Source organism: Xenopus tropicalis, chromosome 3, assembly GCF_000004195.4.
Source record: "Xenopus tropicalis strain Nigerian chromosome 3, UCB_Xtro_10.0, whole genome shotgun sequence".
Lineage (NCBI taxonomy): Eukaryota > Metazoa > Chordata > Amphibia > Anura > Pipidae > Xenopus > Xenopus tropicalis.
In genome coordinates this window covers 105,096,779-105,124,398 of record NC_030679.2, presented here as the reverse complement: position 1 = coordinate 105,124,398, position 27,620 = coordinate 105,096,779, and the positions used below count along the sequence as shown (strand labels likewise).

General features: G+C 40.9%; 1 protein-coding gene across 4 annotated transcripts in view; it reads right to left on the bottom strand.

Moving 5' to 3' along the window:
* pde8a (phosphodiesterase 8A) overlaps nt 1–27,620 on the bottom strand; it is a 150,553-nt gene that overhangs the window by 106,842 nt on the left and 16,091 nt on the right. The window contains exon 1 of one of the 4 annotated variants that reach the window (XM_012959505.3): nt 99–1,412. The exons of 1 other annotated variant lie outside the window; for it this stretch is intronic. In XM_012959505.3, coding sequence (XP_012814959.2) covers nt 99–389 — 291 coding nt within the window. In that variant the 5' untranslated portion in view covers nt 390–1,412. Of the gene's footprint in view, nt 1–98; nt 1,413–27,620 lie in introns of those variants that run through there. 2 more of the 4 variants (XM_012959506.3, XM_002939622.5) reach the window with 2 other exon arrangements.

The window sequence follows — 27,620 nt, the reverse complement described above, 5'->3', positions numbered from 1 at the left end:
TGCTATGGAGTATTAAGCAGTAGGCAAATGATCACCCTCTGGGGGAGAGGGAACACCCCTGGGTGCAGCCAGTACTGGTGCTTAAATGGCTGTGTTACCTTTACAGCGGTGGATGTGCTGCTGTTTGTGCTGCTGTTTGTGCTGCTGTTTGTGCTGCTGTTTATCTCTGCCTCCATGCTCGGGCTGTTCTCCCTCCTGCCTTTCCTAGAGGAATTAGCCCTCACCTTATAAGTGGATGTGTGAGAGGATTTAATGAATAATCCAGGCACGGAGTTGCCTTGCTGAGCCAGTGTGTTGGTCTGGTGTGGGGAGTTGGAATCGTCGGACTCTTTGCCGCTGTGATACACCACCCTGCTGTCAGAGATGTGGATGCTTGGAGCACAGCCCATGCTGCGATGCCTCGTATGCCAATTCCCCAAGCGCGGTGAAGCCTTCAGTCTCCTAATGGGGACGCGTCGTGTCGTGCAGGCGGCGATTCCCTGTCACTCTCCGGCATGTCATGCTCTCATTGTGCCGCCAGAAATATCATGGGAATCGTGGGACAGATCCTAGGGAGAAAGGGAAAGCTGCTCCTTCAGAAGACGGGGTCCTTCTGCATTAGCTCCCAAATGACAGGGGCATCGGAGTCGTTCCCCTCCCTACAGACAGCTGAGCGTCTTCTGCGATCGACTTCTCGGCGCACCATCAGCATGGCAACATCGTACGCACGGATCAATTCATGGGAAAGGCTGCCGCACGGAGCTGCTGCTGCTACAGATCGCATAGGAAGGCAAAGGATGCAGCGAGCTGTTTCCCTTCCACGCCCTGTGCACTCAGCGCTCAGCCTTCCCCGGCCACAAGTTGCAGATCGGGGGCTTTCATGGGACCCTTTCTGTCCCGGAGATGGGGGCTTGGGAAGTGAAGACAGGAGGGTGCGGGCACAAAAAAGGCACAGATCTTCCACACTGTCCCCCTCCGGTGCTACAAAGTCTTCGTAGGGACCCTATGACTCCTCCTCATCATCATCATCATCATTATCCAGCGGAGGAGGAGGAAGAGGCTTATTTACATTCGCACACCCCGCTCCTCTTGGCAACAGGAAGATTCCCCCTCCCCAAGCCCCACAAAAGCGCAGGGAAAAACCTGCAGCCTTAGCCGGACACACATAGCAGTAGTGCGGATCCCAAGCCCGGCTCCGTGCCCATGAATTAGATGGAGGACAAGTGCCACCGGGAGACAGCCGCCTGCCCGGGCAGGTACCAAGGGCCGCACACAGATGCCCGACTCACACTGGGACTCCCCTATCAATGCAAATGCCGAGTTTGTGATTGAACGTCGTTTTCTATGCAGCCCGGCTCTCCTTTCCCTTCCAGCCCGCAGTGCTGCAGCGCTCACATCCCAGGCTTCCCCTCTCCCAATGCACCTTTCCTCTCTTCCTACGTCCCTGCCCTCCCTCCCGCGGCAGATTTTTTTCACCCTTCTAATTCTTCAGCGCCGCTTTGACAGAGGCAGATCCAATAAAAGCAAGAGCAGAGCTTGACCTCCAGCCTTTACTGACGTTAATGCAAATTGGCTGCGGGGAGCGAATAGGAGGCGCGGAGAAGTGGAGCGGGCGGGCCCCAAGCGGGGAGGGAGATTTAAATCGCGGTAGCGTAGGGAGAAGTTCTATGCATTTGAGCTGTGGCAGCTTCACTCCCGCCTGTGGTATGTAGCAGCGATATGTAGCAGCGATATGTAGCAGCGATATGTAGCAGCGATATGTAGCAGCTGCCAGTGGGTATTGTCAGACCTGTCACACAGCGAAGCCTTGACTGATATATAGAAATTACCCGAAGAGCAGCGGGATGACTACAGAGGAAGCAGGCACAGTGACTGCTCGGCGGGGGGAGCTATCATGGGGCACAAACCAATACCTGTCATTTTATGTTTATGAAGAATTTCCAGAGTTTAAGGGGCTTAAAAAGAAGAGGCCCAGTTCAAATACACTTGCAGGCAGAAGAGAAAAACAGGAATAAGGTGCAAGGTGGAACCATACAGCAGCTCAGAGCTCCCCTTCTTTCTCCCCGGCCCCAGTAAAAGGGGCTGCTGTATGGTACTTACACCATTGCCCTAAAATGAATTTCCTGTGGAGCCCAGGAACCTCTTGTTAATTCTTTGCCTTACAGCACTTGAGGCAGGGCTGGAAATAAGACCAGGTAGCAGCCTATGGTACACTGTGTGTGTCTGTGGAGGGGGGACAGCGGGGTAACTAGAGGGGAAGGGTGGGGGCAGCCCTGCTCCCCTGGTGAGGGGGGGGGGGGTCTGTTTGCCCAGACAGGGCTGGTTGCATCACTGGGGGGTTTTTGCTGTTTTACTCAAATAAAGAGCAGAGCAGCATTTTTGCTAAACAGTAGGGTGTTTTTACAAAATGAACCCAGCACCTATGGCCGATTATGCCGCACTTCCTTAACTAAAGTGAGTTGGCAAAAAGACATTTTTTGGATGAATCAGCATCCAAGTTCTTGTTTTGTTTTTTATTTAAAAAACATTTTTTATTCAGCAGATCCATCTGACTGCCTCTGTTATGGTACTTGAGACTGATGGCCCCTCTCCATTAGGGCAATGGCACATGGGGCAATAAGTAGCTCCATTGATGGGTGACACAACATTCAAAATCACCCCCTTTCACTTTCATGCCAATAGATTGGAAGTGTGGGCGGACCCACTTGTCAGGCTATTGTCACTTAGACTGGCAAACTGCTGTGTTTCTGAGCAACAACTGCCTGACAGGGGAGTGCAGTCACCCTAAGCAGGCAGTTGCCATACAAGTGACTGGGACATGGAGCATTTTGTGTCCCTTCTACTAAGCTACACAGTGCTAGCACTGGGATGAAGGCCATAGACAGAAGTGAACATAGTCTCGTGATGACAAATATTTTAACTCAGTCCAAGGAAGAAGTTCCACCCAATTATCTTGTTTCTTGGAAATAAATGAAGAATTTGCTGTCTCTGAGCCAATTATTCTTAGCATGATAGACAGAGGAAAATTAAATTTTCCCCATAAGCTTTTTAAAAGACTCTCAAAAACAATGGAAGAACAGACTGCATGCAAAAAAAATTTAGTTTAAAAATGGTAAGTTCCATAGATAAAAATGGAAGACTATTGAGAGGAATTAAATGCTTTATAATTGGAACTTTACTGATCTGTAGGTCATGAAGCACTCAGACTTAGGAAGGTCATCAATAATTTTCGAGGAGATGTCCAACCATGGACAACAAGGAAGAGACTGGAGAAGACAATATAGCTAGCAAAGAGTCTTCCAGCGAGGAGAAAGAGTTAAATCCCTGACAAATTCAGAAGTATCTTGAGATAGAGAAGTCCCAGCTAATATAGCACAGTGTCAGTGCCAAGCTCTTTCAGACATCAGAATGATCATGATTGAACGCCTTCTGAAGCTTAAGAACCAAAAACCGAAGAACAATCTTATTGAGAAGAATTAAGGAAGGGCACAAGAGAAATGATGCATTCTAGGAAATAATGGAGGAGAATGGGGATGAATCAGATCATTAAAAATAAAAAGATCTGGACAAAGTATTAGCCTCAATGTTCTTGGGCTTAAAATGAGAACAACTCATTGCCAGTTAGGAATTAGGTTCTTTGGCCAAAAATAAATAAATAAAAAAGTAAATAATCTGTACATTAAGAGCATATTACTATATCTGAAGCTTCAAACTCATTAGTAAGTGTGGAAGAATGTCAGGATAAGCCAACCCCTAAGTAAAAACAAAGGCCTTCTTTAACTAAACAAAAGCTCCTTTATCTTCCAGAGTCTATATATTTCTTAGACCTTTCTTAAATCTTAAAAAGTATGGCTATGAGTGCCTTTGTAAGTTCAGTGATTTGAGAAAAACCATGATAACATTTCTATAATAGATACTAAAAACTTTGTACCCACCCAAGAAATCCATTTCAAAGCTATCCTGGTAAATCCTGGATGATAATAATGTACTCTTAGAAGGAGATTTTAAAACAGTTAAAAGGTTTGTTTACTACATTTTAAACTCCCAACTTTACCCTTCTAGACCAAATTAGCAGCTCATTGGCTTGTGCATGGGGCCTGCCTGATGGTATGCCCAACAATTATCTGTCTGGCAGGTTAGTAAATCCTTCCTGGAAAATGAGACATCATCATCTGTTGTAAATATTAAAATAAAATATCCTGCAGGTAGACACTTGCTAGACATAGAGGAATTCTTGAAACAAGAAGGGTAATTAAAGAGACCAAATGACAAAAAAAGTGTAAATTTTTGCGATTTTTTTTCCTCTGCTGACTTTTTCAGTTTTTAATTTTTTTGTAAATGTCAGACATTCGTGAAAATTATTTTAGCTGAAATAAAAATATGAGAAATGTTACAGTTTTAGTAAATCTGCCCCATAATGTCCAAATCCATTTCACATATTTTAATGTTTAAAAATTTGACTAAACTCATTTCCACTAATGTCTGGCATTTACAAAAAAATCTAAATGGAAAAAGTTGTCCCAAAAACTCGTTTTTAAAAAATTAAAAAAAACAGTTTTTTTAATTGTCCCACAAAAACCAGTGTCAAAAATCCAAAACCTCTAAAGTTTCAAGACAAAAGAAGGATATTTCAGGAAAGGAGAGGGACATCTGTCACTGACTTGTACACGATCTTACTAAGTTTTAGCTGCTGAATTGTTGCATTCAGATTTTGTACACATAGTAAATCTCAAAAAAGTCACAACTTTTTTTCCCTTTTAGCACTAAAAATCAGACGGTTAGTAAATGGCCCTCCTAGCACTGAAGATCGTTTTTCATCATCATCATTATTATATATTCGAATTACGTTAGAAGCATCAAAAACATATGAAACACAGGATAAACTTTATATAGGATAAATGGGTAAACCCTAATTTTGTAGGTAATTATGAATAATATATGGTGCTGGTTTCACTTTGTGCTAAACATTAATCCTATCTGTAACAATGGCCCCTTTATTGGAGCTCCCTATAGATTCTATCACTTCTCTGTCGAGTTTGAAATGGAGAGTGGGCGTGTCCTAACAGTCCCTGCCAGAAGCACAGTAGGAGGGGGAGAGCCAATCGCAGCCCTGCACTCCCTTAAGCAAAGACAAACTTCAGTTCCCTATCAGGTCAGCCTAGCTGCTGATTGGTTCCTATCCTACAGTGCAGTGTACCGAGGGCCGCCGGCTCCCCAGCTCATCCAGCGAATTCAGCCAGCAGGAAGTGGAACTGATGGGCGGGGCTAGTGGGGTTTTGGTGGAATTTCTCAATAAATCAGTCTGAAATACAACTTTTTTAAGCACATTTCTTCTATATCTAGAGGAGTATAATTCTCTGGTACATTCTTAATTTTTATAGGATATGTCTCCTTTAAGTTTCTTTGTCTCCGGAAGACAAGTGGTGGGTTGCTGAAGCCATTTGTAGGCCTAGAATTACTAGACTGGATTCAGAGTTGACAGGGGTGGGCCAATCTGACTGGGTGCCCTAGGCAACCCGTTTGGCCACCTTGTCCCTGAAACCTTCCCCACCCTGTGCGAGTGTGTGTGCGCAATGCCTTCACGGGGAGGTGTCATTGCCCCCCCAGTGTACAATGAAAAGTGGCAGGGGCAATGACAAAAGAGTGCCGATTAGGGGTAGGCAGGAGAGGCACGTGCCCCCTCATCATTGCGCCCTAAGGTGCCTCTTCTGCTTACCCCTAGTTTTGGACCTAAACCTTGATGAAAAATAAATAACCTCACAATGGAGTACCCCTGTCTTGATAAAGTTACCCTGATTTACTTAGTAGACTGGACATAGCTTAGTAGCTGCGGGGCTTCTTCAATCTACACATATGCTGCTGATAGGTAAAGGAATAGCTTTATGCTTCTGTTTACTTTGCCCCAGAAAGGGTAACATAACGTGTTCTCTGAAGTGTATAAATGCCAATCTGCTGCCATCCACCCCTTGTTTCAACAACACTGACAGGCATGGCATGTCTTTGTCAGCTCCGAATAGTTGTATGCAGCGTCACTCAGTCCTTCCTGCCTTCCGTTCTGAATTTAGCGCTACTGTGGCTAGTCAGCCAGGAGAATCCTTGAGCTACTGCCACCTCCTGACCAGCAATTCCAGGTCCCCTCAGCACCCTGCTTTAATCACCGCAGTTCAGTTGCACCAAAAAAATAGGGCACACGCTTCACTCTCATGCCAAACAATATAAATTTTGCCAACAAACACTGGTATTGATGCCAGACAGACTTTGAAAATATTTAGTGAAATTGCACTCGATGTACAATGAAGCACATGCGCAGCTGGACTAATTTTGCCTAAGTACATGCAACTGCCCCAGGCACAGCACTCGAGCATATTGTCCTCTTTTGACTGCACTGATTGAATTCTGGGGAAAAACACTGTGTTATGGTGAAAAAAATATGGCACAATATTGCACTTTGCTTACTGCATTGCTGGATATCAATGTGCCCTCTTCGACTTTGCTTCCAAATTTTGCACTTGCACTGCATTCATAAATCCGGCAAGTGTTACAAATGCAGATTGTAAATTGCCGACAAGCTGTACTCATTTACTGAACTTTTTTCACCATTCAGGTATTTTAGAAATGGCGCAATGTTTTTGCATCCAAAGTTATTCATAACGTGTTGCCATTTTTCCAACCCATGAGAGAAAGAAAACCATATAAAGTTAGGTACACACCTACTGTATCATAGCTGAGCTGACTAACGTACAAAACAGCCTGTAGCAAAATGCTGACATCATTTACCTTGTCAGCTGCACCATCAATCACATGTGTCTTAAAACAAACTTGTACTTTGTGAATAAAAACAAGAGGCACTTTGTGTGCATTATTAATCTGCCTTGACACACAATTTCTGTAGTACAGGCAAATATGTAGGTGGATTTGGACGACAATTAAGCAACAGCTACATTATTTCTGTCTTCAGACTGTATCTTCCTGTAATTGTAAATGTAGCTATTTGTATTTTCCTTAGGGTATTTTCCCTTCTGGTTAATGGCTTATCACTCTAGAAGCAGCGGCACGCAAATGTTGTGGCCACTACATGTTTACATCTTATCATTATGGCACATGGGAGTTTTTGATTGCTGGGGTCTGCTGAGTGAGAACTGCAGCAATGAAAGTGTCAATTCCTGCAGACAGCTATTTCCCATGCAATTAAATGTACATCACACAGCTGAATGTGGAAGTTGCCATTTTCACCCTATTTCAGAATCAAAATCTGTATAAAACTCAGAGCATGCCTCTTCCTCCATCCCACCCAGCATTAAGCTAAAAGTGCCCTAGAAAAAGCTTAAGTGTCTTCTTAAACACTCCATGTATTACCACCATGCAGCCCCAGATTTATAGTTTGGGTGCCCCTAGGCCACCTTACACCATGCCCCACCCACGCCCTCCGCCATGCACAGTAGCTCCTCTCCTTGTGTCCTCCCCACCACTTCCCCACTGCCCCTTGTCGCTCGCGCTCCTCATCATCTGGTCCTGGAGCACTGAAAAATTGCTGAGTAGGAGAGTTAAACACATTTCCTGCTCGCCAATTTCCCTACTGCTAAGGGAAAAAACAAATGCAGTTGCGCGGCATGCCACCCCTAAAATCACGCGGCCCTAGGCCTGGGCCTTTGTGGCCTTCCTACAAATCTGCGCTTGCCACCGTGTCCAAATACGGCTATAATAATTGTCAAGCTTGTTGAAAATGCAATTATGCATTATGTTTATTTCAGCTTAAATGATTTTCTAGGTAATAAAATTGTTTCATCCAAACTGTTTATACAGTATTGGTTTCCAAATACCATCCTTATATTCCGATGAGTTAATGAGCTACCATAGTCAAATAAATGTGTAACTAATTCTTCACTCTTTCCATAGTTGTTTATTCATTAAATCATTTCAGTATTTATTTACATCATCACTATATTCTAATGCCACTATATCTACTGTAAATTATGTGTTTGGGGCCAACGTTATACATAGCCAAAAGCAGTTTTGGGCATGAAAACACTTACATAAAAAAGCTATCACCACATAACTATTTTAAGAAATAACATGAAGACACTATGCATGGTTAGATTCCAACTCTACAGTTCCAGCATTCTCCTATCATAATTAACAAGTTACACAAAAGCTTTGCAAATGAATTTATTTGCACACAGTTTTAGACTGCAAAATGTTGTGCAACATGCTGTAACATTCATCCAGCCTAAGGAGGACCAATACGTCGCCACTGTTCTACTGGTGTATTCAGTATATATGCAGTCACTGTACTTACTTTACAACAGAGATTTTCACAATTTTTTTTCACAAGCACCCCCTTCCCCTAGACAGGCCCTAAGTTTTTCAAGTTAATCAAAAAAGTTAGAGATATAGTATGTGGCATACACCCCCCTATTTTATCCCCTCCACTTGTTAGATAACCAATAATGTCCACAATCTTATGCACTTTGCAGAAACATGCAGCATTTCATTTCAGTGGCCCCAGCATTTCATGACACATTAGCCCCCAGCAATATATAACACAGTGGTCCCAGCAGCTCCTTGATGCTTCCCCCCATTACTGTTAAATACCACTCAGAGTAATAGATTTTATAAGATGCTGGCCAGAGAACATATGCTTCCCTTTACCTATGTCCTTGTTATCTATGTATGTTATTTATGCTTTGTTTATACTAGGAAAATATTTTGCACTTAACATATCTAGGGAAAATGGATTAAGTAGTACATATTTACTCTAGATAATGGTCAATAAGGAATATTTACACTAACAAAAACTACTATATCTCACTTCAGAGGCAAAAAAATTGAAATGTTTTATATTTTCCGAAAAGCAGTTACTTAAACACCTATTGCTATGTTAACTTGCACACTGTAACAAGGTATTATCCCAGCACATTTTTTTGTAATAACTACTGTGGTGGATATTGTTTTAATGGCTTATTTATTCTCTATGACATGATTACCTTAAAGGAAGACTATCCTGGCAAATACTTATCCCAGGTTTGCTCCTGAATACACATTCTGTGATTAGTCAGGGATTGCTTAAAGCAGCCTACTGGCCTCAAATTGTTGTCAAATCATAGGTGGTAATGTCAGGGGTTAAAACAGGCCATGTGACAAAAAGAAACTAAATATACCTTTAGGTCTTTATTTTCCCATTAGACAAATACATATGGGAATGTAAAAAGGGAAGATATAGTGGTAGAATCATACATGCAATTAAATACACTTTATATAGACTATTCAGAAAGATGATGCCAGCATGTTTTGATAATTACTTTCCACAACTTGTTTTGATATTATATCAGTTGTTACCACATTGTTGCTTTAAATTCATCTCTATAAAATGATAGATTTTTTGAGGCAATGGTTCTTTTTTTTTTATATAATACTACAAGTTGTGCATAATTGAAAAAAATACTTGTGTAAGCCTGGTTAACTCATTTCACAAAAAACAAGAAAAAAGAAAACCATCTGAAACCACACATTCAAATATAATAAAGCTTTTTACAATACTGAGCATTTTAGTTTTTATATATATGTTAGCCATATACAGTACAGTACTATTGTTTTTATATATATTAAATTGTTGAGGGGATTCCCTGGGGTAGGTTCTCCAAAGGTCGCTATATTGTGCTGGCCAGAGTGAACTTATTAAATAGGTTAAACCTCAGGGTGCCAGAATAGAAAAAACAATAAAACAGTCAAGAACTAGCAGTCTAGCAGTACTGCCAGTGTCAGACTGGGACCCCAGGGGCCCACCAGAAAACCTTAGATCATAGTCCCACTCTCCAAACTATTTTTCCTCCTTTCTTAGCCCAACCTCTTTATTCTTCTAATCTCTTTTATTTACATGCTAGTATCTATACTTTCATCTATTTCTCCTCTTTCTTCCCATTCAGAAATAGGGAATGACCATGAAGCAGGCCAAATGGTCAGGAGCAGGAGAGCCCACTGACACCTGGGCCCACCAGGAGTTATCCTGGTGGGCCAGTCCGACACTGAGTACTGGCACTAGTGAGCAGGTCCGGAACTAGGGGTAGGCAGAAGAGGCATCTGCCCAGAGGCAGGTACCTCTTCTGCCTACCCCTAGTCTGCACTCCCTTGTCATTGCCCTTGCCACTTGTCATTATGCAAAGGGAGCAATGATCCCCCCAGGAGATAGCAGGGACAAGGTGGCTGACCGGGTTGCCTACGGCACCTGGTCGGCTTGGCCCACTACTGCTAGTGACTTTTTATAGGTACTTGTGGCAAGTGGGTAGTGGAGACATTTACTTCAATTATCTACCTGATTAAGGGGCTGATTCACTAAAGGTTGTTAACACTTATCGCATACTTTTTTGCGTTAAAAAGCATGCGATAAATAAGTACCAATTCATCAACGTAATTTCACATGCGTTGTTATCGCTCATATCGCATGCATTAAAAAGCATTATCGCAATGCGTTATTTTTATCGCATTGCGCTAATTATCGCATAGAAATAATACTAACACATGATTCACAAACACATATGAAGCGTTAAACGCGTAAAATGTGGCGATAATTACTGAGAAATTTAACGCCTCCCAGGAGTAGGCGTTACTGAACAAAATTGCAGCTGGTGATTGTCTGTGGTGACAAGATGGAGTATTTTCAAGTATGTGATCTTCCTAGAGTGATGCATGCTTGTGTTTTCAGGGAAATGGCAATTTTCAGAACAGTAGTTTTCAGAAAGTAACTGCTACATGCGTAATAGCTTGCGCTAATATCAAGTGCAGTGAAAAATATCGCACGTGGCGGAAATTATCGCGCACGCGTTAAAATATTACTTGAAATCGCCCATCGCCAGATAAATAACGCCAAGAACATTGCTTCTTAGTTCAGACAAGTGTCCTTTTAGCAAATCAATCATTAACTTGCAAAAAATAATAAGTGATAATATTTTTATAAATAGCACTTGTTTTTTATACCTTTAGTGAATCGGCCCCTATGTCTCTTACTATCTGCCAGAAGGGTTTTAGTGTAGAAGCACCCCAAAAGATGCAGAGACTTTTTTATGTGTTTAGAAACACATGTTGAGTGCAAAAAACACATATATTGCATTTATATGCTATTTTAAATGCACCTTTTGTCAGTTTTTCAAATATTGGCCTCTGAACACGCATCAATCACAAGAGAATCTAGCAAGTGGCATCTTGAAAAAAATGCAATGAAATGTGAATACCATAGAACGCACCTCTGAAAGCTCGTGAGTACAAACAGGCAGAAAAGAATGGAATCAATTAGCAAATACATTTAGATGCGCTCAAACCTGCGACGGTAAACACCTGTCAATGGCATAAGACAAAAGTCCATTTGTAAGAGCCCTAAAGGAATTATTTCACTGTAAATGTTATCCTTGCTTTAAAATATCCAATGTATATGTATTTTTAAAAAGCTCTTGTTAAATGGAGTTGAGCTTGCAGGGGTAGTAGCCTAGTGTACTGTAAACAGATCCTTTAGGTCTCTCTTATTGCCTTTTCCTGCCATAAAAGTTGTGACTCTTGCTTCTGTACCATGTTTTCTTGGTAAGACCCTTTAATGTCAGTGGCCCTTATCATTTTGTGTTGCTGTGCTACCAGTGATGGTCACTCTGCATGTGCCAGTAGTGATCTGTGTACAGAGAATGATATCTTTACTTTATCAGTACTGCTCCTGAATTTCATTTTATTTGACCTTTCACAATCATCAACTTATCCCTATAAATTTATTGGTTTCTTTTTAGGAAAGCAGGTCTGTGATGATCTGTGCATCAGTGAGTGCAAATTGAAAGAAGGACTGTGAGAAAACTTTTAAAGGACATGTAAACCCTACATTTTCTTGCCATGTATATAAGTTGGGCACATCTTCCCCACCCATGCTTATGACTAAGTGCAAGACACGAAATGTGTCAAGCATGTTTTAATCAAGTTCCAATAAAATTAAAAGTTTTGTCTGATACTTGGACAGCTGGTGGTCTAGTGATTGTGCACTCAGAAGGATTGGATTTTGAAAGGCTCCCCTTTGCTACGGGCTCATGGCTGCTGCACAAACAATTCCCGGTGAATTTACTACTGCATTGTTTGTACTGCATATATCCCCTTTGTTCGCCAGTGCCATCACATTTTCCTAAGGGCTCTGGCACACGGGGAGATTAGTCGCCCGCGACAAATCTCCCTGTTCGTGGACGACTAATCACCCCGAGTTGCCATCAGTTGCGAAAATGTAAGTCGCCGGTGGGATGGCACAGGCGGCGGCGTGATTTCGCCAAATCGCCGAAAATGCCTCGCGAGGCAACTTCGGCGATTTGCCGAAATCGCCTGCGCAGCGTGTACCATCCCACCGGCGACTTACATGTTCGCCGGTGGGATGGTAGTTCGGGGAGATTAGTCGCCTGTGACAAGGGAGATTTGTCGCGGGCGACTAATCTCCCCGTGTGCCAGAACCCTAAAACTTTCCTAAAAGCTTTCACCAAGCTTTTTTGCTCTAACTTCTTCAGTGACTTTAACATCTGCAAACAGCATTGTTTGTGCGCTGTAAAGTTCATGCAATAAAGAATGCAGGCTTACACAGGATTATACAGTCCGGCTAGGACTGAGCCCTGTAATAGTTAAACTGAGCTCAGGAGAAGAGGTTAGGAGAAAATATATGTTTCTCTAGCAGAGTGCACAGCAAGAGCAGAGTTTATATGAAAACCAGCAGTGCCATCTCTTTATTGGCTGCTAGTCTGGAGGGTTTGTTTAGTAACCTGCGTTGAAAAGAACTGAGCATGCTCAGTTAGCCAAAATCCTAAGGGAGGGGGCAGAGTTGGTTAGAGGAGGAGAAGGAATCCTAAGTCTTTAAGGGGATGCTGCAGCCTTACTATTAACCCTTTAACAACTGGAGTGGCAAGTATTTAACAATTTCAAAGACGCTTGAAAAAACTTCTATTTGTGCCTGCACCAGGAAGCACTGAATAAGCTTGGGTGCAGGCACATGTAGCTGATATCCACCTAAAATGCAAAGTCTTATTAACATTTATTTATAAAGAGCCAACATATTCCGCAGCGCTGTACAATAAGTGGGTTACATACATTGGACATACAGAGTAACATATAAAGCAATCAATAACCGATACAAGAGGTGAAGAGAGCCCTGCCCAAAAGAAGCTTACAATCTACAAAGTCTTACTTTTTTTGCCAGATATCGGCTGCTAGTCCCTGCCCCCGAGGGTATTCAATGCTTCCCAGTGGAAGGCAGGGAAATAGAAGTTTTTTCAAGCATAGGGGGAAATTCTCGGCAAGCATTTTTTTAGGCTTGCTAAGAATATGCTAAATGTGGCATTAGCCTTAAAATAAATAAAGGCCACACTGCTAATATCTTATACAAATGATTAAAGTATCTCAAATTCCATGTGTTTGTTTCACTTTAAGGTACTTAGTATGTACTGATTTGGTTAATTGTTTTAAGTACTAATGAGATAAGCAGCAAGGCCTAAGTAAGACAGAAGCTTAGCATTAGCAATAGAGAGAAAATGTTATCATGATGGCTTTGAGCAAATGCTTTTGTTTGGGATTTTTGTAATGGGATTCTTGGCACAGATTGATCTTATACAATAAATATGGTTCACATAAAAACACAGTGGAAATCTCTTTGGCTGTTAGCAATATATCTCAGTGCCGTTAACCCCTAATTCTCACTAAAACAAAGGCAAGTTAAACCTGAACGTTAGATGTAAAGGACACAAGCTACAGGGCCCTTACCATCTCTAATACAGGGGAATGCTGGGAGATGTGCTAATGAACTCAGCATAAATCTACTTTGCGCAACAATTGCAAATTTTATGCTTACTGTTTGGATGTTGATATCACTTTAAAAGAGCAGAACACGGTGTCCAAATGTGGCATTTAGTTTTGATCATTAGAATCCTCAAAGGGAGAACCGTAGCAAAGAAGATTTCTGGGATTTCTGAAAGTCTCTTGCCTTTTTTCTCTATGGCAACTGTACGGCATATGATGAGGGAACTCTTTCTGCGCTCTCTTTTTTATGAGTTATTAGTGTGAAAATCACACAGAAAAAGATGGAAAGACAGTGCAGCAAGTTCAGGTATTTTGATCAAATTATATTGTGTGGCATTAACATTACAGTTCACTAATATATTTTTTCTATAGTGCTTTAAACATTGCTGGGTGTTTTCACCCACAGGACACCTCTCCGGTATGCAGTGCTGCCAAACATGGGCAGCTTTACATAGAGGTGCAGTTCTAAGCATGCCTAGAATGCAGAGTGCCAGGTGCATTTTGGATTTGTGAGCATTCAGCACTGATTTATTGCACTTTGCCTCTTAGTAAATGTACGACTGTTGGACTGTTGTTGCATTGTAGTTTTACAGCAAATATTTCACCTGTGTGTTATTTTAATATGAGTGCAAGCTCTGCTCTGCTTAATTCTAAGCAGTTTCTTTCCCTTGTGTAGGAGCTGTACTGCCTGTGTTGTCAGCTGCTGCATACTCCAGCAGGCTCCAAATCCGCAACAGGAGAGGATTGAAATAGCAGGGACAAGGTGGAGTCACATGATGCTGCTCCACTTGTTTGCAATTCATCTCCCTAGCAAGGTACAGCTTGACCTTGGGTGACTCTGGTGAAAAGGAACAATTACGAGGATCAAGGCGGTGCAAGGAAATATGTTGAAAAGCAAGCAGAATACTTCAGAACCAGTTTCAAAGAATGGCATATGTGCTTGTCTGCAATATTGGACTTAAAAATGAAGTTCACACCAATAAAACCATGATTAAAATGGATTGTGATATAACATATGATTGAAGTTGAAAAATACAGTTTTTGGCAGTTTATTTAGTGAGTTAGTGAATATGTTATTGATTTAATATATTTCATTTTGCCTTCCTTGGGATCAAACTGTTGTGTTTTGGAACATAATGATTTCCAATCATTATAGCCAGTCTTAAATAAATAGGGCAATAAATAATAATAATAATAATAATAAATAAACAGGGCAATAAATTGCCCAGCTCAAAAGCTTAAAAGGTATGTTTCTCACGCTTCTTTAAAACTCTGGTTTCTGCTACATTGTTTCAAAAGTCAGAGCCTCCAGGGTAAAAAAAAGTGACAGGACAGATACTGCAGTTAATATTTACCAATAATGTTAAAACCGTTGGAAATTTGCATTGAATAGAACTACATATTCTATAATCAAGCAACTTATTATTTAAGGGGGTCAAAGTGTATTGTAGTTAATATGAAGGTAAAATTACATTGACGTTATAGTGTTTTTAGCTCTGCAATAGCATATATATTGCACTAACTTGGGGAGGGTTTTGATCTCATTGTTAATTGCGTGAGAGGCACATAATATTGATGCAATTTTTGCACAAAAGAACATTTTTTTTATTTTTCCCCAATGAAACAAAATGCATGGGAAAAGTCTAGCAAAGATTAGGGAAATTTTTTGCCACTGGCGAAACCATGAACTTTGCAGCGAAAACGGTTCCTGATGAAAAAGTTTGCTCATCCCTACATTGTATCTTTCATCTCTCCTTACTGTATGACTATGTAAATATGCCTGCAGGAAAGCAATTAGCTGCAGGAAAGCAATTTATGTACACATTCTTGCCTTCAGTTTTCTTAGTTGATTCTCAGGACGAAGCTGTGCTGCAAATGATTGCCAGGATCAGATGTATTCTTTCAACTCTTACCTTTAACTTCTATAACCAGTTATTTTCTGAGGCAGTTCCTACACAACAGGTGCCCATGTACAAAGGATCATCGGCATTAGGCAAAGATGAAATGATTAATCCAATTAATTAGGGACAAGAACGTGTGCTCAGATGAAAACCTGAACTCAGTGGCCATGCGTCATTGCTTTGCAAATCTTATGGCGTAGTATTGTCTAACTCCTTTCAACTTGTTTAGCTAGAAAATCAGGATTATGCAACGTGCTACTGAATCCATTTAGTTGCTGTCATATCTGCATGCTTCTTATTTTTTATTTATGTGTAATTTTTTAGTGTCATTTTTCTCTTTGTAAACTTCAGCTAACATGTGGAAAGTGTCATCTATTTCCCACAATGCAGTGTTTCTTTCCAGAATTCCAGCAGAATGACTAATTACTACATGCAACAGCACAAGAAGACACTTAAAGCTAGGTACCTTTATGGGGGGAAAGTAATAAAATTCATAAACAAAAAAAATTGAGCATAAATAGGAATAAAAATTAGCATATTGAAAAAAAATATATTTTTCATTAGACTGTTATTACATTAGAATTTTAAGTACACATTATGGCGCCGATTTACTAAAGGGCGATAAAACGGCGCTATTTATAGCATGCGCTAAAAATTTTATCGCTTCTTATTTTTTGCAATGTAACGCTTGATTCACTAAAAGGACACGTGTCATAATTAAGATGCAGTGTTCTTTGCAATGTTCTTTGTGTTTTTCTTGTGTTAATTCCCGCCACGTGTGTTATTTCCCGCTGCTCGATATATTTCGCCGCTTGCTATATGTTAGCGCACGATTTAACGCACGTAACCATTACTTTTGGAAAACTACCGTTCTGAAAATGACCATTTCCCTGAAAACTGGAGGATGCATCACTCTAGGGCCAACACAGACTTGAAAAAATCCCACTGCAAAGTCCATATTGTGTTGCCAAAAGCTCACCAACCACAATTTTCTTTAAGTACCGCCTGCCCCAAGTAGGTGTTAACAGACTAATGCGATATTTAGCACGTTTAACGTTTCATATGTGTCTGTGAATCATGCGTTAGCTTTATTTCTATGCGAGAATTAACGCATTGCAAGGTAAATAACGCATTGCGATAGTGCGTTTTTTTGTGCATCCGAAATGACTTATTGCAAAAAAGCATGCGATAAGTGTTATCGACATTTATTGAATCTGCCCCTATGAATGTTTAAGACACAATGACTTTTTCATTAAGAAGTTTTAATACACATACTGAACATTGGTGTAAGATAAAAAATTTACAATCACTATCCTACCGTCGTATGAGAGGCAAAGGGCTCTCAAAATGTATATTGCATTCGTGCAAAGGCAAAGTTGCTCACAATGTGAACTATTTATTCACATGGTGAACATTTTTCCCGTTAGCGACCTACATTACATTCCACCATGGGTTTTCAGGTTTAGTACCAACCCAAGCCCACAACAAAACTAGCCAGTGGCTTAACATTTGGGGGCTGGTACCCCCATAAGTAAAATTTTCTGAGCCTCTCATGGGGCTGGGAATAGGAACTTCACTGAAACCCACCACCCACTTCAGCCCATTTGCCCCCTCATATAACTTAGTTATAACTTATATAACTTAGTTTCCCGCCATTTGTTATCTGTAGTGCCCACTAGCCTACTCCTGGATTGTACCACTCTCCATAACTCCCAGTGCTCTTTAAATACCTTAATAACAATTACTTTGCCATATGGCTGAAGGGTCAATATGTCCCTTCACCTTTCAGTTCTGCTGTCAGTTACCTGAGTGTAGGGACTGACTCACAGTATACTGTATATATAGTATATAAATGTCACAACACAAGGCTGATTAGTAATTAATTTGCATTTACATTACATGGTAGCATTGATCAATACAGCATTGGTAGCCATAATATTTGTAAGATTTTATTTCTGCTTTAAGGAACAATCTGTTTGCTAACAAGCAAATCCCACACATAAAATGTACATGCATATTGATAAGGGGGGCGATTTTTGATGAAATGAAACATTTTAGAGGGGGGAAATGTGGCAAATGTGTGACAGTGAGCTGCAAGATTCTAGCAAATAAGTTATTTATAAACTGATGTGAAGGTGGAGGAGAAGAAATCTGAAGGGCAGAAGCAGAAGGTTACAATAGTCAAGGAGGGATATAATGCATCATGTTTTGCTTGAGAGATGAAAGCTAAGAGACAAATAGCTGGAGGGCTAAGTCTGACATACCTGTTTTAAAGGGTCAAGCCTCTACAAGACAAAATCTGTTTACATTTGGGCAGCTATTGTTTTCTATCAACATATAACAGAAACTAGGAAATGGCTGGACATCTCACAAACCCACAAGTCACTTCTCAGACTTCCCTGGTTTCTGTTTAGGTTGGTTTGATTTGATTGGCTAGGGAGAAGGACAACAATACAATAGACCAGGTGGTCTGGCTTCCCTGTCCTCTGGGCTACTTCTCTACAGGTACAAGGTCTGCTGTGTGGCATATGCCAATAAAGATGCCCTGAGTATGTTCCTAGGGGTCAATAATTGGATCAGGTTAATCTGGCAAGGATTCTCTTGTTTGTTAACCTCACTAAATGAGCAGATTGTTATATATTTGGTCAACTTTATGAATGGAGTGGTCTGAAATCAATTGTATAAAAGTAGGATGTAAAGCCAACTTCAGGCAGTCCTATAGCCTCTAACTCCTTTAATAGCAGCTTAATACAGTGTCGGACTGGGGTGCCCTGGGCCTAGCAGAAAAGCTAGCAACATACGGCGATATATGGGGCCAGATTTCAATTGTAATCAGGCCATTTTCTATTTGCATTTTCATGTGACTTAGGCAATGCCTGATTTCTAGGGTTATTGATCCATACAATGCCATAGTATTTTGAATACCTATTTGGAGAGCTGCAGAGCAGAAAGCTGGAAGAGTCACAAAACAATAATAAAGAACATAAGCAATATACCCTTCTATAACATAAACTTGTTACTTGGCTCCCGTTTTTCTTCTGTGTGACCCTGAAAACTATCTATTTAATGCCAGTGCTATGTTGGCACACTCTTGTCAGAAGGCACTCTTGAATTTCTCCATAATCTTTTGTATATAACACACAAATGCCTATCAGGAACTTATCAGCAATATTTACAGAACATTCGGACTCTCTCTCACACAAAATGATCCAAAACAAATGCCATTTTCCAACCTTGGACTTAACATTGACTACTGAGTCCCTAAGACATTTATAAAAATAAAAGAAAAGTCTGCAGAAGAAAAATGCAATTACCTTGGGAACCTGGTGAGAGGAACCAGAATCAGATATAATAGCAAAGTTTAGTTTTGGGAGAAAGACCAGACAGCTTTGGTTGCACAAACATATAAAGAACTGAGTGTTACAGTCATAAAGCATCTGCACTGTTTGTCTTAATCTCAGAGGACTTGTGCAAACCTACAGCACCCCTTGTCTTGGGGACATTAATGTGACTTAAGAGGAACTAATTGGCTCACTCTTGTAACAGGACATACTGCTGGCAACAAATTTATAAAGAACAGTAAATAGGACAGCCCTTGTACCAAAACCAGCAAATATTTGAAATAAGTAATACAAGAAATAGGTTTTGCTGTTAGAGAGAACTGACGATACAAGAAGATATATGCAGTTCATTTGTAATGATGTCACAGCAGACAATATTTCTTTGTATCAGCACTGCACGCTTTTGTTGTCAACAGTTTGCATGGTCAATCACAGTATTTAGGGCATTGTCTTTTTCTGTTGACTGAATCCTTAAAGGTTGCAAGCATAGTAGGGCACTGGCGTCATACACTCCCAGTAGTGATAAACCTGGCGACCTTCAGTTGTTCTGAGCTAGCAACAGTAACGGATTTGGCTACAAAGTACGAAAGAGCTTTGAATGACAGTGACTTCCCAGATTAAACACTGTGCTTACAAGCTCACACTTGCTCCTTGTAGAATTTGTCACTTGTCCTGACATATTATTACGTGTTAATGACCCTTCAAGCAATATACCTAAGAAACAAAAATAGCCATTATTTGTAGAACCCTTGTTGATGATTATTTAACTTAAACCACACCATGCTGACCAGAACCTGAACCTTATTCTTTTAGATTTGTTTAGTAAAGTATAAAGGGGTAAACAATGTTTGGCTGCTGGGATTTGTGACCACCATTTAAAGGAGAACTAAAGGTATTATCAGTGTGGGGGGGGTGCCATAATGTTAGGCACTGCCCACTGATTCTAATTATATTATAATAATTATAATCACTTACCTGATACCTCGGGCTGGTGCCCCTGTTAGCAGAAACCTGCACTGACCCAAGGTATTTCTGTAGAAGCTCCTTGTTGCCATCTTCTTCGGCTTCTTTCATCTTCTCTTCGTACCAGTCCAGCAGGAACATGCACAGTAGTGTAAAAGCTGAATAAAGACTCAAAAGGCTGGCTTTTTTGCTCTACTCCGAAAGTACCTGCCCAGGTCCAAAGAAAAGAATATAGAAGAGGAATAGTATTGTGGTGACTGAGCTTTTACAGAAATACTCTGACTGGGGCATCTTTCTGCTAATAGGAGCACCATCCCAGGGTATCAGGCAAGGGATTATAGCTTTAGCTATCTTTTAAAAGCTGGAAAGAGGTAGAAGAAAAACACAATTTAAAAACTATGATGAATAAAAAACATAAGACCAACTGAAAAGATGCTAAAAACAGACCAATCAGTAGTATGCTAAAACTAAACTAAAAGGTGAACTACCCCTTTAACAATCAGTATGACAGTATGCAATTCAGGAGAGCAACACCCTAGCAAGGCCTAGCTCTAACATGAGGCGTTTCATAGAGATACTTTATTCAGATGCTCCATTCTACGTGCTTTCCACCATTCGCAGAAATTGTAAACCGTTCACTCCACAGGCTGATTGGTCTGATAGCATACAGGAGAGGCTCAGACAGAACCGAAATAAAGCATATATCTATTTCCAGCCCTGTCCCTGAATATCAAGATTTAAATGTCAAGATCTGAGCCTGCTTGCCATGTCGGGCTGAGCATATATGACCCACTGGTCAACAATGGACACAAAATGAATGTCAACTGACCATTGCCATTTTAGTTCCACCTGTAGGGGCAATACCACAGTGCAAGTCTAAAGACTGTAACATAGCACCTAAAGGTCTTTCATCTGGCCCTGGCCTAAATGCAGCAAAACAATAAACTTGAGGATCAGAAGAGCAATCTCTGCCCTGCCCAGGCTAAAATATACACAACATCAGAGTTCTGTTATACAAATATCAACAATATGAAAGGGGATAGCGCAGATTTGTAGCAACGCCACTAATCTCCCTGTGTACCCCTGCCCTAAAAAATAAGTATTAACTAGCTCATAGAACACAATAAAATAAATATACCTATACAAAAATGATCCTAAAACAGCTTTTAACCCAAGGTGGAGAAGACTGTGTCTATCACTCTTGAACTGCTGGGTATTATGAGTAAACTGCATCTAAAGCACATCAAAAGGTAAATTATTTGTTTGGTCCCTAGGCAAAATGGGTGGATGACAAGGGAATCCGACTTACGTGGCCATTCTATATATGTGAATGTCAATATGATTGACATTGACTGACATAAACAAAACTTCTTTGTGTATATTATACAAAAGGCCCACATGTTTTCAAGCAGCATACTTCTTCACTCATCATAAGCACAATAAATAGGGCTTGTGTTAGAAATTAGTTTAATTGAATGGTGCAAATAAAAATATGTCTATACACTTAATTCTGCCTCCTGGACACTGTGGGCAGAAAAACAATTTTAATTTCATTACAAATTGTAGTGATGGGGGCTGTATAAATATGATGTATATAGATACAGATATACCACCTCTTTTTTCTTTCTGTGAGGAAGATCACAATGTGAGTGCAGTTCTCTATTCTGATATATACAGAGAGAGAGAGAGTGAGAACCACAATGTGCTTTGTACCTGTACAGATACATTTTTCTTCCCAAGGGGCCCCCTTGATTCTTGAGACATTCTGCAGTTTGGCTCCATAAAATCTCTCTCCTGCTGCTAGTAGAAAGTCTATTTTTTTTATTTTGTACAGAAAGGCAAAGTAAATCCTTGGTTTTTACATAAAGCCAGAGCAAATGGACTAACATAAATAAGCTATGTAAGACAAAAAAACATGCATTTACTGATCTTCAAAAACAATAATTTCATATCCAGTAACCACATATCTGTATGAAAGTAATGACATTTTATCTGCCCACTGCAGGTGTTGCTGCAAGATTATGTTCTGACGTAATAGTGCTTGTATGAACTTTGGTCCTCACTTGGAGCCCTGCTGTGCTCCTTATGCTGAATAAACATGTTGTTAGTCCTGCAACTACATACACAGGTTCAGTGGAGCATGACAGCGCTTCAGAAAAGAATGGCAGGGCCCACTATGCTTTCAGCAAAATCACGTCAGCATCAGCTCACTGGGAGAGCAGATCACAGCTCTTTGTGGGTACTAATAGCTCATGGTAAACAGAGAGTACCTGGGGCCCAACAGGGAACCTCACCTCAAGGGCCCCCCCTCTGGTACCATCATGAAACCCCATGCCACTGTCAGCAATAGTCATGCATACACCCTCAGTGTGAGGTGAATTGATGGAAACAGGGTGGTAGCCACAAGCAAGCCTAGAGCACAAACATTCCTTACCAAAATGTGGGCAAATGTGATACTTGGGGGTCCCATAATTCACAATGTGTAGTTTGACACCTGAAAAGTTTAGACCATTCTGTCCTTACCACAACCCCTTTGCTGCACCCATAATGACCCAAACATGCCAGTGAGATTGCTGCAAAAATGGATGAGCACTCCATTCACCCCTGATATGCCAGTGAGATTACAGCAGAAAACACATGAGCATGCCATTAACCCCAGATATGCCAGTTAGATTGCAGCAGAAAATAGATGGGCATGCCATTAACCCCAGATAAGACAGTAATATTGCAGCAGAAAATAGATGAGCACTCCATTCACCCCAGATATGCCAGTGAGATTACAGCAGAAAACAAATGAGCATGCCATTAACCCCAGATATGCCAGTGAGATTACAGCAGAAAACAGATGAGCATGCCATTAACCCCAGATATGCCAGTTAGATTGCAGGAGAAAATAGATGAGCATGCCATTAACTCCAGATATGCCAGTGAGATTACAGCAGAAAACAGATGAGCATGCCATTAACCCCAGATAAGACAGTAATATTGCAGCAGAAAATAGATGAGCACTCCATTCACCCCAGATATGCCAGTGAGATTACAGCAGAAAACAGGCGAGCATGCCATTAACCCCAGATATGCCAGTGAGATTGCAGCAAAAAATAGATGAGCACTCCATTAACGACAGTGAGATTACAGAAGAAAATGGATGAGCATGCTATTAAAGGGGACCTGTGACTCTAAGAAATAATTCCAAATTGTTTTCTACTGTGTTTGTCAAGCAAAATAAACTTCACCTACACTGCAGAAATTATTTTAATCTTATTTTCTTCAGCCTTGGAATTCACAATTGCAGCAAGCAGGCAGGCACCATTTTGTGGACACTGTTAAGGCAGGCTTTGCATCCTGCCAAAATCTTGTTTCTGGGGATCCTGATACCCATATCCATGCACTGGTTACGAAATTAGATGGTGAGGAGGGAGGGGGAATGTGAGGGGCACAGCAACATCTAATAAATTCTGAATTGAAAGTGAAAGTAACTGTCTGCCCCACCTCTATGCCTAAGGCACAGAGGTGGGCTAAGCAATATATGATTGACAGCTGTGATTTTTAAATGCTTTTATAAGGGGCATGGATGTGGTAATAAAAAAAATGGCTTTTGGTTTCATATTTAATTTGAAAAGGGCTTTTATTATACAGCTTTTTATGTCTGGGTGACAGGTCCACTTTAACCCCAGATATGCCAGTGAGATTGCAGCAGAAAATGAAGGAAACCTCCATTAACCACAAAAATGCCAGTGAGATCACAGCAGAATCTAGATACTAATTACTTTATTAAAGTAAGACATGCCAATGTGATTGCTACAGAACATGTATAATGAGCTATGCAATAATCCCTGACATGTCAGAAAGATCATTGTAGTAAATGGAAAAAAAATACAGTTCCAGAATAAGGGTTAGCTCAAAATTGGTGCAGAATGAAAGGAGGATTTTGGATGGACTGGGGAGCATAGATGGTTTACAGCACCTACATGTGACTTCCTGATCCTCTGCTGGGCATTTAGCTTGAATTCCCTCCCAGGCCAAGATTTTGCCTACCTGTAATGGTGAGCTGCATTCTGATTTGGTAGATACAGAAAAAATGTACTAACCCAGTACATTGGTTAGATTAGTAAAGTGATGGAAAATCAGCAAGTGTGGGATTAAAGACTGCAGAGCATGCAGAGGAGGGGCATCCAGGGCCGGATTTAACTTTGCGGCGCCCCGAGGCCGCCCCCGCCCCCCCCCCCCAGTGCGCATGCGCAATCGCGCGGCGCCCTCTCCCCCTGAGTGCGCATGCGCAATCGCACATTTAAACTCCCATACGGAGCAGTGGGGAGAGGTCCCGACTGCCCCGTATGGGAGCCAAATGTAAAAATTCTGTTGCGGCAGGGCGGCATGCCGCCCCTAAACTTGTGCCGCCATAGGCCCGGGCCTTTGTGGCCTTTCCACAAATCCGGGCCTGGGGGCATCTCTAAACACAAATTGATTTCCATTTTGGGATCAGGAAGCATTTGTGTTTGGACTGAGATTCAAAACAGACGGACCCTCTGTTGCCCTGCATTGCTAAAAATTGTGTGTTAGCTTTAGAAATGCTACTATTGTTTGTATTAATAAGCTGCTGTGTAGCCATTGGGGTAGCTATTTAAAGTGAAATAGCAGATAACAGATAAGCTCTGTAAAACACCACTGTTTTCTACATTCTCTGCTATGTAACCTGTGTCTTTTCTCCTTTTTTCCTGCTTGAATGGCTGTCCCTTGGCCCCGGATACCTGAAGGACTTGTTGCAACTACATCACACCTCCCACAATCTTAGATCAAATGGATCCAATAATCTGACCACCCCCAGAGTTCAACTGAAAACCTTTGGATCCAGAGCTTTCTGTCATGCTGCCCCTACCCTGTGGAATGCCTTGCCAAACGGGATCAAGACAGCTCCAACCCTCGATACGTTTAAATCAAAACTGAAAAGCCACCTGTTTAGCCTGGCATTTATGTCCACATAACTTTTCCTCTGCACACATAGACATGTACCGATCTGAGACAAACTTATGCGCTTTGGGTCCCACGGGAGAAAAGCGCTTTACAAATGTTTTGTTGTTGTTGTAAACTATAGTAGAGTTTCTGAAGCAAATGGCCCAGTTTTAACAGTGCAGGCAACAATATATGTTACATGCACTGTTACATTACTTTAAAACACTTTCATTTTTTGGTCCTACTGTTCCTTTAAGAGGAGCATACTGCTGTGATCTGACACAGAAACTTCAGGACTGCAAATGCTAAATAGTACACTGCGCCCCCAGTGGAGTAGCCTTGTCTCCTTACAACTAGTTCTGTCCCTGTGTGCCATGGCACCCAATCATGACTTACGGGAATCAATTGCAGGATAAGGTTGATAAGCAAGCCCCAGCTGCTGTATTTACAGCATATTCCAGGCCATTACCTTTCAAGCAAAAAAAAAAAGACTTTTTGATCTGAATACATGTTTTTCAATTATAAATACTTTTTTTGAAAAGTTTAAAGAGGTGTAAAACTTACTGAAAAGAAAAAATGAAAGTATCTGTGTATCACTAGCTGACCTTAGAGTGGCTTACAGAGATCACTGTAATAGATTACTTGAGATCAAACCAAACCCATAATTCTTTTCTTAAAGCATTAAATAAGCATTAAATAAATCATCCTTAGCACAACAGCAATGTATTTAAAACCATTTTGGGGAGTGTTTTCTATAGACACCTGCTGAAGAGAGGCTTATGTTCACTAATCTTTTTTCCTGTTTGTTTAGTCTACATATATTGTGCATCTGAACTTGTGGTATTGTCAAATGTCCTATGAAACTGTACTACTGTAACTGGAGGTATAGTTGCTTAGATAAACATCAAAAAAATGATTTAAAACTTAGGGTGCTGCTCATAACTGCCCACTTTTCTGTATAATTTTATATATAGATGCTTTGCTTAAAGAGGATCTAAACCTTAAAATGAATTCATGCAGCGACGTAACTAGGGCGCACCAGACCCCCCTGCAAAAAAATGTATGGAAGGGCCCAGTGCACACCTCACCCGACTTGGACCCCCACCCGCCAATACCCTCCTACCTACTACCAGCTCCCTGCTGGTGTCTACTGCCCACCGAATCCCCGTCCTTGGCCGCAGGTAGAAAATGGGCTGTGGGGGGGTGGTTTAAAGCAGACCCTGTGGTCTAGGGCCCCCCTTTGTCATAGAATGGAGGAGGCAGAAATACACTGGGGTGTGACAAGAAAAATCTGAACTTTTCCATCTAAACAAATCTAACAAGGAAAGGTAGAAAAACCTGCAACTTTCTGCAAGTTTATTACTTTTATTTATAAACAGGGCCCTGTATCCAGGCCCAGATTTGTGCGACAAAGGCCCGGCCTAAGGCAGCAGGGATTTAGGGACGGCACGCTGCCCAGCTGCTGTTTATAAATTAGGTCCAAAGCACTGGGGAAGTGCGGGAGACCTAAACGTTTTTAATACCGATCCCTAGTGCTCCGGACCCAACTTACAGAAGTGTGCGCGTGCATGAAAGGAGGGGGCAGCAGTGACCGAGTAGACGGGGGCCTAGGTGTGCCCTCATTGCAAATCTGGACCTGCCTGTATCTGTGATAAAAACGATACAAAAATCTGTAAAAAGCAGACACAATGCCTAAATGGCCATGCCCCTTGTTTGTGCATTATAAACAGATGATGTACTCTATAATAAGCAGTTCATAGAAGGAATTTCATTAATTAATGGTCAGTTCATTAACAGTCAGTGGAGTTTACCCTAAGGGGGAGATTTACTAATCCACAAACACTCCGAGCGTTCGTTCAGCGTATTTTCGGCAAGTTTTTCGTACCTTGCGGGACTTTTTCGTATTTTTCGCGACTTTTTCGTACTTTGCGACAAAATTTAGAATACAAAAATTTAATGACTTCCGGATCGCCAATACGATATTATCGTGACTAATACAATTTTTTCATAAGCATATTCGTGATATTTGCAATCTTAAGAAATTATCGTATCCAATCCGAATTTATCCCATTCGGGATTCAAACTCTCGTTTTCATGAATGTTCCCCTAAATGTAATCTCCTTCCTGTCCCTGCTCTGCGCTGTCATTGCTTGATATGAAAGTTACATAAGTTTTTTCTTAATTTACGTAATTTGCATATATTTAGAGGCCCAACTAGTCAGTAGTGGTTCATAAAAATAGTAATAAGTCAGTCTTTTAATTGGAGTGGAGAGTATACATAAGTTATGCAAGTTTTTTTTTTTTTTAAAGTAACATACGTTTTTGTGCAAGTTACATTAATTACATAAGCGTAGGGGCCTAATGATGGGCCACACAGCAACAATAACCAGTCATTCCACTGCTGAAACTTCATGTTGGAGACACTAATAAAATTCAGTAAATCGCTCCCAAAATAAACAGCTGATGTTTCACTATAATAATCAGTTCATAAATAGTTAAAATGAATAATAAATCTGATGGAAAGTAAAATTGTGAGTGAGTTTGTCCCTGTCTGCCCCTTCTCTGCATTCTCTTTTGTTTGTACGCAAGTTACCTAAATTTCTTGGCAAGTTACGTCAGTTTCTCAAGTTTCTAGGCAAATTTTTTTAAAGTTATGTAACTAACCTTAACGTAACCTTACACATAA